Source organism: Pempheris klunzingeri, chromosome 19 (assembly GCF_042242105.1).
Source record: "Pempheris klunzingeri isolate RE-2024b chromosome 19, fPemKlu1.hap1, whole genome shotgun sequence".
Taxonomy (NCBI): Eukaryota; Metazoa; Chordata; class Actinopteri; order Acropomatiformes; family Pempheridae; genus Pempheris; species Pempheris klunzingeri.
In genome coordinates, this window is record NC_092030.1 from 1788330 (window position 1) to 1802423 (window position 14094).

At 41.4% G+C, this 14094-nt stretch overlaps 1 protein-coding gene across 1 annotated transcript in view; it reads right to left on the reverse strand.

Moving 5' to 3' along the window:
* LOC139219195 (transmembrane protein 132C) overlaps positions 1-14094 on the reverse strand; it is a 161980-nt gene that overhangs the window by 22389 nt on the left and 125497 nt on the right. The window contains exon 6 of the mRNA XM_070851001.1: positions 12830-13019. Within this exon, the coding sequence (XP_070707102.1) occupies positions 12830-13019 (190 nt within the window). The remainder of the gene's footprint in view (positions 1-12829; positions 13020-14094) is intronic.

Below are 14094 nucleotides of genomic sequence, written 5' to 3' on the forward strand. Positions count from 1 at the left end.
CCTGGTAATCCTTGAAGTCTCAGTGTGTTGGTTGTACAGGGGATATGCTATAACAGAGGATCCTGCTCATCGCAGCTTAGTTTCAATAAAAGACTACTAAGATGCCTAAACCTTTGAAAGGCAAAGGAGCACTGCTCTCCAGTCGGCTCTTTGTTCATCCAAACTGGTGCCTCTCTGTTTGCTTTGTCGCCTCACCCTCATGCTCCCTTTGAGCAAAAAGTGTCACTTAAAGCTAAACTGTAGATTAGGGACTTCCAAGCCTGTTAATGCGAGCCCCCCTTTGCTTTTGCCTGTCTTGCTCTCTTGCACATCACATTATTCTGTTTTCTGACAGCAAATATTGTTGGGTCAAAAAACAAAAAGGAGCACAAAGGTGGCACTCGATGGTTTTAAATCCGACAAATAATACAAGAATGGATAACTAGATTACTTCAGGAGCATCAGTTTAGCAGGAATGGACATGGAAAAGTAGGTTTTAGACTGCAAAATGATGACGTGTGGTCAGTGGAAGAGTACTATAATCACTATAATAAACAGGTTTTAACACCAACATTTCTGTTTTACTTATTTTCTTCTTTGTCTCTCACACAACCAACATGCAATGTTAATACTATGAATCAGCGCTGACGGAAGAGGAGGACAACAATTACTGTCGGTGATAACAACTACTGCCAGTAATTGTTGTAAGATGAACGTACTGAGACAACCGAAGGTAGTGATGGAGTTCATGACGACTGTTTGGTGTTGACGGGGAGCTAGAAATAGTGGGACTCATTTGTTTGTTGATTGGTTGTTAGAAGATGTGAATCTGTAGTAATAATAAATAATGTGCTGACACTGGAGTTCAGTGAGTTTTATCTCAGGTTTCACACCCTTGATTTTAGTAAAGACATTTTTGAATTAGAAAAACAAACAGCGCTGGATTCATCACCTTTAACATCTTCTAGGTAGCAAAACAACATGCTAAAGCTGCTATTTGTGGATTTCTCATCTGCTTTTAACACGATCTAATCTCACGTTTTGATTGATAAACAGATTAAATCATTTTGGGCTAGAATTTAATGCTCTGGTTTGGATCCTTGATTATTTAACTAACAGAACTCAGAGTGAGGGTGAACGGATGCTTGTCAGGGATCGTCATCTTCCCCAGGTTTCCCTCAGGGCCGTGTCCTTTAGCCACTCCTCATTATACTCCGGCATGACAGCAGATACATTACAGACGTTGCTGATGACTCTGTTATAGTCAGTTTCCTGAAAAAAGCCATGGTTCTGCTGTTGATTAGTTTGTACAGTGGTTAGATTTTTAGCTCTCAGCCTGTGAGTACTACCATCAGGGGACAGGCGGTAGACCCTTTAGAGAGCTACAAGTACCGTGATAACAAGTTTAATTTTAGTTTTAATGCAACACTGGCACGCAGAGCAACGTCTATTGACGAGACACTATTCTACTTTAGAGATCTTATATAGAGTTTGGCCTAACTTTTTCTTTAATCTGCTGGAACAGGAACCTCAGCATCGTGGCCCAGAGAGCCTTAACCAGGATAGTGAAAGTGAGCTGTGAGATCTTGGGGGGTGCAGCAGAGCCTGCTATCTGACCCGTTTATCAGACAGGGAAGGAGGACGGCTAAAGCCATCCTATCTGATGGTGCCCTTCACCTGCACTCTTGAGTTTCTGGTTCTGCTTTCTGGCTATAAGTTCAGATTCCCCTCTTTTAAGGTACGAGCACTGCTTCATACTCACAGCCGTCCGTCCTCTGGGGCCGAGGGAGGGGTTAGGGACTTGGCTGAGTGTAGTGTAGCTATGATGACATGATGTTTGGGCTGGTGAGGATGATGATGATGATGATGACTATAATGTCTATGATGACTAAGCCGTTGATGTGGGCCTGTTTGTTATGATGCTGATCATGTAATCAACATGTCCCATTATGTATCTTGCTGTGTCTTGCTGCAAAAGCAATTGCCCCCCAGGGACAAAATAAAGCTGAATGTTAATGAAGAATGTTGAAACTCTCTACGGAAGCCCTGGGTGGAAAAAAAAAGAAATCTGGTGATCCTTTTTCTGTCTGATCTCAGTTGTGTTTACAAAATAAGAACATTTGAAGGATGGTTTTCCTAAATTCCTTATTTTGCTTGTTTCATCTGTGATACAGGTAAAGAAAAATATTTTTGCAGGATTATTTTTTTTATAAAGTTACTCTTTTTTCATTTCTTCATGGAGACATTATATTATTATCACCCAGAATATCAATCATCTTCAGTTAGAGACTCTTAAAAAATAGAAACATTTTATTTTTATACACTGATCCCACCTCGAAGCTTTCTAAACTGTCTCGGTGAAATGTGTGTAGGTGTTCCAAAGCTTTTTCTTGCATAGTCACATATTTTAAATGTGCGATTTAAAGTGTGAAATGTGTCACAGTTTATCACAAAGCCGTATTACAGCATCTGTGAATTTGTTTTGTCTGCCACAAGGGATGCAAAGTCTGTTTCCTGGAGGTTGGGAGGAGAGACATGAAGTATTCTGGTGTTTTGGTTAAAAAGGGGAAAATCAAAATCATTAGGCTTCTAATGTGTTTCATGATGATACTATATGAACTCGTGGGTGCACGCTAGATAAAGTATACCGTGTCTCCGTCGCTCAGTGAGAGAATTACATTTCTCTCAAGCTAAGAAGTGACATTAAAGCACATTGCTGGCTATAAAGCCAATATTAACCATCTGAGACCTTCCCATCGACTTTCATCCCTGTTCCTTGGTGGAACAATGAACATTTATACTGTTATTATGTGATTAGACCCATAAAAAAGCGTTCATTGTGCGGTTTGTGTTTCTACATGTTCGTTTCACATGATGAACCATTAACACTGGAACACCACTATGAAGAGAGAGGTCTTAATCCATATATCATACATCAGCATAGAATATGGAGAGTGTTTGTGCTACACAGAGTTGAATGTTGAGTGAACTCACATCTACAGACGATCACAAACACACAGTCTGAGCTGTGAGTGATGCACGAGGCACATACAGGCATTATCTTTTCCATGAAATCCGCCTCCCTCTCACTGAGCATCTCCCGGCTACCTAATACCCCCCTGGGGTTATGAGGGGCTGAAATCCATGTCCCATTCATTGGGCCTATTTGAACACGCCGGCATACGAACACCAATAATGGCTGTATTATTAGTCTACACATGCGCATACACACTAAATGCATACTGTACACACAGGTAGACTTTGACAGACGCACACAAGAGCAAACACCCCCCCTTTGCTGCTGAAGTAAAAAAAAAAAAAAAGAGGCATGGCTCTCTCTTCACGCAGCAGCTTATCTTAACAACCTCTCATTGCAGTTCAGAGAAGAGAGCAAGAAAAGAGAAGAAAGACGGCAAGTGAAGGAAGAATCGATAAAAGGCCATTACGCTTCTGTGCAGCGGGGGTACTGGGGTGGAGTGTGTGGGGGCTGATATGGTTGTGGATGAATGATGTGGGGAAGGCAGAAGACAACCTACAGACAGACTGTTTGGAGAACAGTTACTGTGTGTGAATATCCGCTCGCTCAAGGACAGACGCTGGTGTTGATGACACAAAACTCCTCTTAGCTTTTTATTCCTGATGTTTGAAATCACTTTTTTCACAGACCACAAACTTAGAGGGAAAATTAAGGTGGAAATGTCTGTTTTCAAGTGCAGCTGCATGAAGCTCAAAACACAACGGTTCAAATGAGACTGCTGAAAATCCATTGTCCATACATCCCTGTCAGTCAGCAGTTATTCCTGTCCACCATGCCTGTGTCTCTCATGACTCACTTTGTCACTTCCCACATTAAATCTACTTTTGTGAACATCCGTCCGTCAGTCTATGGAAATACACTGGTTGCATTTTAATGAATATAACAATAAATTCCTTGACTAATAATGTCGTTCTGCATACTTTGCCATCAGCCGCCTGAAACCAGATTTACCCGTGTGGGTCCATGTAGCAGTAATGATGACCAGCCGGTCCACAGCTCTCCTTTCTTTCACAAAAAGCCAGTGTGAACATTAACGGGACCAAAACTAGAGGCGACAACATATCTTGTATGTCTTTTCTTCGTCTAGAGACCAAATGAAATGAGCAACAGGTGTGAAAGTAACTGGACACGAGGAGACTGTGAAAACTTCACACAGGAATGCCCCGGCTGGCTGCTGGATTTAAACCCATTATCTTCCCTCTGAGGTGACGGTGCACTCATTTAGTGAACGATGGTCTACAGACCTGCTGCATGCAGAAATCACCCCCTGAAAATGATCAAGGAGAAACTTTTCCTTAATATGGATCTAAAATGTTATTGTTGCTGTACGTACATGATGAGACAGTTTACTGCCGGTGTAATCACACAATCACTCTTTGCTCAAACTATTCTACTTTCCTCAAACTGGCGGTCAATGAGGATTTTCTGGCACTTTGACATAGAGAGACTTGCAGTGTTTTATGTACTACACAGTACAGTGAGTCAATAAAGTAAATAAGTACATGTACTGTATTGATTGAGGACGTATTCATTTTCATTCTATTCTACGCTATATGTCTAATTTTGTACTTTAATCCATTCATTTCAATGCGGCATTCAAATACTTCTGTGGATGTTGATCACCATGGCAACCATCTAAGCTTCGAAGCAGGCTAATTTCTGATATATAAAGATATGTTATTCAAAAGGGAAAAGAGGAGGAGGAGAAGGAGGCACCTGATATATGTTTAGCTTAGATCAGGGCCCTCGATGCTGCATAGCACAGGCCAGCGATTTATTATTCATTGACTGAACAGATGCCTCTGACCCACGGAGAACCACAGCTCAACTACTCACTAACCGGCTGAAATTGACAGTAAGCTCACAGGTCCTGTGTTGTGTTGGCCTACAGCACTTGTGAGTGTGATTTATATTGCCACTTCAGCACTCTCAGCTATTCAGTTCATATCAATTATCAATAAAAAGTCTATTCCCTCCAGCGCCTACAGTCTCCCACTGCCACTCTCAAACACCCGAACATCTCACAGCCTATAGCAGGAGATGAAATGAAAGCAAAGGCAGGGAAATCAACACCAACACACTTTCCCCCCCACTTATTTTTCTCCCAGAAATCGTCATTCAGCTGCAGCAGAGAATGGTGTTCAGAGAACGTAATGAATGTAATCTTTTTATGCTTATAGCTCGGGGAAAAAGCAGCCGCGTTATTCTGCACCGTAATGTTGAAGTCAGACAGAAGCTGGAGCAAAGTGCTGATAGCTGAAACGACGGGAGATGCGATAGAACAGGTGAAAAGATGGGAAATTACTTTTTTCTCCCGTGAGTGAGGAAGATGTCTGTCATTTTATATGCAGCTATTTTAAATTTGTTAATTTCCAAGCTTTAAGAGAAATTCTAATTCAGGGCGGTGAGCAAGGAAGAATAAAACGCTATACCCTCATTTAGTAAGATCACGTTGTCTCTTTTGCCGGTACGCTCCATACTCAATTAAAAAGAAGGAGCGTGCTGGCTGAACTTAAAGTTTTTAAAGATAAAATAAGCTGAATAACCAACTCCTGTGTCTCCACTGACTTAACACAACTGGCAAAGCAGCTCTATTTGCAGTATTAGCAAATAAAGAGTTGAGGGCAGTTTGGGGGCATTCTGCCATGACCAGGAGTAAGAAATACCATTATTGATTATTAAATCAGGGCCTGCAGTGATTTATACTCTGCTCATTAATTAGATATTGATTTATTACATAACCTGTTGGCCTGACAATCTGTTGGATTTTGTTATTGTGTACTGTGAGCTCTGAACACTTTTAGTGAGATTAAATATTAAGCCTCTGTTATTTTTCCCTCCTCAGACTTTTTTAGTCTTTAACATTAGGTGAGGAAATGCCAAAGTCAGCAGGCTGCCCCTGATAAAGCCTGTCCACATTCTCAGGACCCCTCTCCTGTTTCTGGAGGCCGTTTGATTAGAATAAACCAGCAGAGCTGCACGGTGCTGGGCCCTGGCCCTAGCTGGCTAAATAAAAGACTTTCAAGCCAGACTAACAGAGTGGGGAAAGCGTTCGGGAAGGTAAGCCAGCAAAAAATAAACAAACACACAATAACAAATTACAGAATGGACAGGCTTAGCTTCAAAGTAAAGCCTGACTGACATACATGGAAGCTGCATCCTGGGCTCTGCAGCGGGAAGAGAGCGATGTTGGGCAGGAGTGAAATAAAGTTCGCCCGTCTGCAGCACAGAGGACACGCGTACAGCATGTGTGTTATTCTTCCAGGGATTGTTAAACGCTCTGTGCAACACAAACATTCATGCTTTGAAAGTGCTACGACTCCACAGAGTCGCACAGCAACTGCAGTGGTGCAAATGAGGTTAATGTAAATTGCTTGAAGGCAACTTGGCTGCACTTTTTTAAGGAAGGCACACATTAAAGCAGCTTTAATCTATGTGTTTAGAACAGCAATGGATGAAATGATGTGAAAAAAAACGTCACATGGTGAATCATCACACAACTACATAGTTCTCCTCTGCTCCACAGAGCTACATAGCTTCTTTCAGCTAATTGTCTTGGTTCTCCAGCACCACAGCTGTGCTGTTGAAGCTGGTGAACACAGTTAAGAAGCTTCAGAGCCAGAGATTCCCCTCAGGCGTCAGTGGAGACCAAAAATCTAAAAGTGAATAATATATTTGTCAGGTGAAAGAAGTCAAAATTAATAAAGTTCCTTATTTTACGAATGTGGGAAAAACGACTGTTCGCTAACAAGCCGGTCATATTAACTTAAAAAGTGATGTGTTCACCGTTGACTGAATGGTAACCTATTTTAAAAATTGATCGTTAGCATTAGTAATCTTTTATGATGCTTCAAACTTGATTTGCTGCTTTAAAAAAAAAAAAAAAAAGTCAACTTGCGTGCCAGAAAATTGTGAATGTGCCTGTTACCGTCAAAGGATCCTCGGGCAGACTGTGTGTCCATTTACCAACTTTTTACTTCTTTATTGTAAACAGATAAAAAGAAAAAAAGGCATGTGCACAACTGAGGGTGAAAAACACAAAGAAAAAACCCCAAAAGACACGTTAGAATAGATAAATATCACAAAGTTTTGTTGGGTTAAACCACGTTTTCTTGTTCTCTCTCTCTCTCTCTCTTCATATCTTTCTGTCTTGAAGCTTGAAGTTTGAGATGATCACAGCTCGGACTGAGAAACGAGCCCGGTGCAGGAGGCTGAATCCACCAGGGGGTTAGAGAGTGAACGGGAGGATTAATGCAATCAAAATGCACAGGAGAGAGCGCAGTAAACTAGAGGCCCATATATACACAAGAGGACTTAATTAAGCTATAAGGGGCATTATGGCCGCATGCAGATGGCTAATGCTGCCTCGAGGACACTTAGCATGCCAGTGGATAGCTCCACTGCAGAGCCTGTAAGTGCTCTGCCAGGCCATTTCCAAATACAGTTCCTGACAGTGTGACAGTGTGACGGATGGCAGCCTGCTTGAATACCGCTGCCCGGTCCTGATGCTGCGATAGCACTGTGTAAATTACAGATATGAGGGCCGCTTTCCCTTTGACTTATCTGTTTCTCTTTCTAGCAGAGGACACAACATCTTACCAGGTCTGTTGTCCTTGTTTCTATCTATCTAGTCTCTCACTATCTGTCAAACGCTGGTTTGCAGTCAGTATGGAGAAAGCTGCGTTTGGCCAAAGCCAGATTATTGTAGACAACAGCTCTAAACCAGGAGCAAAGAAACGAGCTACTGTTGAGCTTTCTGCTAATGGCCCTGATTATAATGCCATGCAACTGTGAGAACAAAGCTAATGTTATTGAGTTTGAAATGGAGTGAGTTTCATAGGCTATGAATAAAATGCTAATGATAGCATTTGGGATGTACTGTAAAGAGCTATGGGGCCACACTGGCTGTCTCTTCTAATGAGCGAACAGAGAGGCACAGGCAAAAGAGAGAGATCAAAAATTCATGGTAGGATGCAACAAAAGCAGTCATTCTCAGCCGGCATGTTCTCCGCATGCGACGTCTTTCAAGTCTGATAATGAAATGCTTTCTTCCCGTCTACCTTGTTGTCTCCAGGTTGCACAGTTCAGCACCACAGTTTTCTCCCTCTGATTCTTCCGTTATCATATTCATATCACAATATCATATTGTGCAAACAACATACGGGCATTTGTCTTCGTGACAATGAGCCGGCATTCACAGCTCGAGTTCACTGAGTTCATCAGGGAAAGAATATGGCAGGGGAGGAACTACAGGCAACTGTCTCTTGGCTTTTCATTTTTACTTTGGGGACTTTTAGGACAATTAAATCTGCTGATTTAAGAGTATATTCTAAACTGAAGCAGAGAACCACAGAGGTAACACAGAACATATCCTGGAATTTGTTATTGAATCCTCCAAATTTTTAAATGAAACGTTAAATCGACTGAAGTTCCAGTTTCTGATACAAATCGACTTGTTCTTGAGAATTTTCCAACATCAAGTACGAGCACAGCAGCTCTCTGTTCTCTTTCTAGATAACGATGCATTAAATACTCCTGAAACAAGGGAAATTGCTTTGAGAACGAGTGTAATTATTCCATCCCAGTGCCAGAATTTATCTCTCATTTCAGGAAAAGAAACCAAATGTTAAATTACTGGTTAAGATTAATGTTGGACCACACTTCCACTTCCTCAGTTTTAAAATGGCCTTTTCTGAAATGTTGCTGTAGGTTGAATATCAAGTGCTGATCTCTCTTGCTTTTATGCAGTGATTGTAGTCACTAGGAGGCTGAATGTCTGAACTGAAGAAATAACCATCTGGTAGCAGCTTCTTTGGCAGGTTATTACTCACCTGGCCAAAGCTCACTCAACATGTTTTTCCTCTCTGAAGCTGCTTTCTTCCCTACCTGGTTTTTTCACTTTGCTACACTCTCCCACCCCTTTTCCTCCTTTCTTTCTGCTTTTTTAAAGATATTTTTACCCCCAACCTTCCTCCATTGGTGCTATTAACATGCTTGTCACACTTTCCGTCCGTCATCTTAAAGGACAGTTTACAGCAGCTGTCACATAAAGACAGCAATGATTCCCGTATTTCATGTTTGGCAGAGTGTGTGCATGTGTGTGCTTCTCTGTAGGAGTGCAGGCCAGAGGCGATGGGAGAGATGAGAGCTTGATTGAACAGAGGTGTCTGGCATTCAGTACACAGACGAGTGCCAGCAATGATCGGCGTCTACCTACACGTTCTGCTGCAAAGGTGGAGACTGATGTCAACTACAAACGGCCCGTTTAATCACGCTGTGTGTAAAACCTGTTCAGTGTTTAGTGGTGCAGTGTTCTCCAGGAATAATACAACAATATTCTATAGATGTTAATACGCTGAAAAGGGCAACGCACAGCATCACCTAACCAAAGTGGAAGGTGCAGTGGAAATGTCATCAATACAGCATTTAATGGTAATAACATAAAGACATCAGCACTCGACAATAAGAAAACTCCAACCTCAATAAAAAAGTCTTACTATTTGATTGCCAGCTTGAGCAAAGGAAAGTCTGTCTTAAGGTTTACCTTAATTGTTGCAGTGTCTCTGAAGTTACCATAACCTTACAAGTAAGAAAGTTGGAAAGTACAAAGTCAAAGTTGTGGCAGCGTAAAGTTAAGAGTCACCCTAATTTGAAGTGAGTTAACAGAAAAGTCTCAGTAAGTTGGACTTAAATTTACATTTGCTAACTTTTAATGAAGCTTCTTGCCTTGAAATGTTTATTTTTCAAATCTTTCACTTCTTACAGTGCAGAATCTTCCCACTTCAAAAATAGACTGAACCAAAATCCTGTCGCCCCTGCATGGGCTCCCCATTCATTTCAGATAACACTTCTCTGTATCTCACATCACACTGCGCTGCATACACCCCCAGATGGTGGGACTTCATGTGTCCCAGGAGTCATGGAGAAAACTACAGACTTTTCTAGTTGATGCTTTTACTTTGAACAATCCTCCGAGAGGCCCCCCCCCCCCCCCCCGTCACCTTTTCATATTCAGCCTGAGAACCTGCATCATTTGGTCGCTCTTAATCACCATTAGAAAAGTGACCCAGTCCCCTGTCGTCTTTTGTGACGGAGCTGGTCAGTAAGTATCAGCGCAGCGTCACAGCTGTTTCACCAGATGAACATTTTGCTGGTGTCCATACTCTGTACTGAATATTGGCCACTGTTGGCACGCCTTGTGTAACCAGTAATCTGAGTAAACCTTTAGAGTTTCTATCTCAGATACGTCCCTCAACAAGGCAACATTCAACCAACATTCAATAAATTAAAAAGACTAAAGGTAATCAAGACTTTGATCTGGTCTCTCGACACATTTATAGACTTTATCTAAATGCTTTTGTCATCAAAGTTTGAACATATTGCTCAGTATTTGGCCGTATGCTAGTATAACTGTGTGCACAGGTGGTCGTCTTAATCATCCTGAATGTATTGATTGTCTCCTGATTTTTTTTCTATTCATTAAATCAAGCTTGGGTCGATCCTCGTGGAACTGATGTGCACTGTCAAGTTTATTCAAAATGAAACTCTCTGATTTCTAATTCACTTGATTTGTTTGTGTAATTAAATAAAAAATAATTCCAACGTTGACGAAGAAAGCTGTTCACTTTTAAAAAAAGGCATTAAAAGTTAAGAAATGTAAAATATAAAGTCTCTAGGCTACTTCACTGGCCTGAAACCATAAGTCAGCGGTGAACTGCTGCCTCACCAAATTGCCATAATAAAAGTTTATGAAGTGCTCGAAGGCATTTTATTTTTACGTGGCCATTATCAGCAAGGAAAATTAAAAAATATTCTTATCTCTTTGCAGCATACCAAATGGTTTTCCTTTCATTTCAGAAAAACAATTTACATAGTCATTATCATAACACAATTAGCAAACTGAAGCCACATGCCAATTCATCCGCGTTTGGACGGTCTACATCCAGACCGATTAGCTCGTCACTCAGCTAACTCTGAGAGTGGCATTAACCAGATTAATGACAGCTAGGAATGTCAAGCTTCATGTTAAAATCCTTGTGCCTGGCTTTTTAACCAACAAAGTAATCTTACCACATCTTATTGTTAATAAAGAGTGTAAACACTTGAATGTGATGGGCACAATAAGACAAACCTGCTGTCGAATGGACTTGAAGTTTTGCTTCCCACTCAGGTCAAAGGGGGTCAAAAGTCAAAGGCCGACAACAAGCGACCGTCCAACAGGTTATAAACACACGTCCCATGATGCTAAGAGGCTCTCGGCAAAGAGCAGAGGAGTCACAAACGATGAGATCGATGATAGCCAATAGCAGCTATAATAATTATCTGTTCATATTGTGGGAAAATATGATCTTTAACTAGCGACATAGTGTTTGCTCATCATCTTAAATGTTACAGCGCTCGTACTTTTAACTCTTTATTTAGCTGCTTTGCTCATTCTGTCAAAAATCTTTCTTTTCCCCTTGTTTTCTATAGATTCTCCAGCGAGGGAGTGTGAAATTATTCGGACAGTGACACGTTCCTTTACTGTAGAGCGTCTGCACTCCAGCACATTGGATTTGATGTGAAACAATGATTATGATGTTGGTTCAATTTTAGCGTGTTTGTGTCCACATCAGATGAACAGCGTAGGAATTACAGGCCTTTTTCTGACTCTGAATTGTTAGTTCAGACAGTTATATCACATTCAATGATTCTGAGGTGCGTGGTATGACTAGTAGACTCTGGTAATGCTCCTTTTTCTAAAATTAGGGCACTTTAAAAAGGTCTATTACACGGTTCTCTCAGTGAAGATGTGAACACCTTCATACACTCTGTAAGCTGACACTCAGCGCTTTTAATCTCATACTCATTGTTTTATTTCAAAACCAATGAGCTTGAATGGAGCCCGGAGAACAAAGAACACCAAATACTTTCTGGCTGCTCTGTATGTTTTCTCTCGCAGATCCACTCGGTTCCTCGTAGCCGAGATTCAACCCAAATTTTATTTAGTCTAATCAGGTTAGTTGGCTCCCGTCGTGCTGCAGCAGGTCTAACGCTTGAATTTAACTAAGTACATTAACTCGAGAACTGTTAAAGTGCTTTTGTGAAAAATCTATTCCACTACAAAAGGAAATATTGTGCTTTTGACTCCACTGCAGTTATTTGACTACAAGTGCTAAATACTAAATACCCACAATATATTCGATGAAACCTGAATAATTTAACTGATTAGGAACCGTTTAGATAATGATTTTGTGAGGATTTGCTTCTTTTTCTTTTACTAGTTTTGTTTTTAATGGTTTGCAGGTCTTGACTGTTGGATGAGCAACATGTGTGAAGGTGACACTTTGGGCTCCCAGTAATTGTGACGACATTTCTCACAAGTTAATGAATTTCAGTCATCACATCATCAATCAAGAACATAATCAGGAGATTCATTCTTAATCATTAGTTGCAGTCCTATACAATATTCTTACATATTTCAGTCAGTGCTTCATGTATATAGTAGTATCATACTTGCAGGGGACAACACTTTTAGTACTTTTACTGATATACTCAAACACTTATCATTACATTTTTAATGCCTGTCTTTTAATGGAGCACTTCCTTCACCGCTGTGCAGCTCTCAGGTCTCTGTGTCTGACTCGCTATCTGCTCTGATCACACGGTGTGTCGTAATAATTGCAGGAGAAAAATGGGATTCTTGAGCCAAGATGGAGAGTGTGAACTGTGAAGGTTGGTCTCTGTTTGGCCCAACGTCAGATCTATCACAACACTTATAGGCGCTCATCACTCTCATCCAACTTCTACAGCACAACCCCCCCCACTCCTCACCATGGCTAGTGGCACGATGCCACCCAGGTCCTGCGGTGCCAGGCGGATGAGGGTCGGCACCTCGCTGGACAGAGTACGGGTGAGCGGATACTCCACCTGCCACGTCACTTCCCTTCCCCCCTGAGTCACCAGCAGCCCGTTCACCTCCAGGTCCACCTGCAGCACTCGCTGGTAGCCTGGTGCCTCCACTCTGCAAGGGGAGAGGGGGAGAAGATGTGTGTCAGCCGTGGATTTAGACAGAAGAGGAGGGCAACAAGAGAAGAAACACAGGTGACAATCGGAAAGGCACAACTGGAAAGATGACGACAGAAGACGGAAATGAGGTGGGAAAGTAGCTGGAAGGTAGTTGAGCTAAAGGAAGGAAAAAGCAACAATAAGAGCATGAACACAACTGGAAACACAAAAAAGGAAGAAGGTGGAGATGGTGAGTGAAAAGAGAAAGTGGAACAAGGATGAGGAAAAAATACAGAAGAAACAGGGAGGAAGAATCAGGCTAGAGATGAATGAGACGGAGATAGAGGGAGGACAAAAGGGAAATTGGTCTTTATGGTCCAATAACAGTGTGAGTGCTTAGTGTAGGGAAAGAGGACTGATAAACAGCCACTGAGAATAATTGTACATTTTAATCAGGTGTAAAAAAAAAAAAAAAAGTATAACAGAAATACTTTCTAAGTAGAAGCTGCCTCTGCTGTACTACATGCAGATATGGTACAGGGATGGAGGATTTTCTCCTCAAATTTAAGCAACATATCCCTCATCTCACAATCTGATATGAAACTAATCGCAGCGCCATTGAAATTCATTCTCACATCGGCAGAGAACCATGATGTTGGCAAAAAAAAGCAATTTATTTTCCCTCTTGCAATATGGAGCTCCTCTTGCAGAGATTGCCAGAGCCAAGCAAATAATTTTCTCTTAGCTGATGGAGATGCAAACAAAGCAGAAAAAAACAATGAATGCAAAATAAAATCCTCCAAACTTATTTGATTTGCAGAGCGCTGTGTTTGATCAAGCTGCTGCCTCTCCCTCAGGTGTTTTTTGTCACAGTCAAAACTCGATGCAACACCTTTTCCCAGCAGCCACACACACAGATGTACATGCTGTCTTCAAAAATACAATTCGCACTTTGGGATCTGGAGGTGGCTCATGTTGTCTAACACTTCTTTTGATGACGGCAGAACACAAAGGCAAGCCAAAGAGCCAATAAATGTATGTGTCTTAGGCTTCAGTATAAGGTACTTTTTTATGTATCCCCTGCTCTTTTT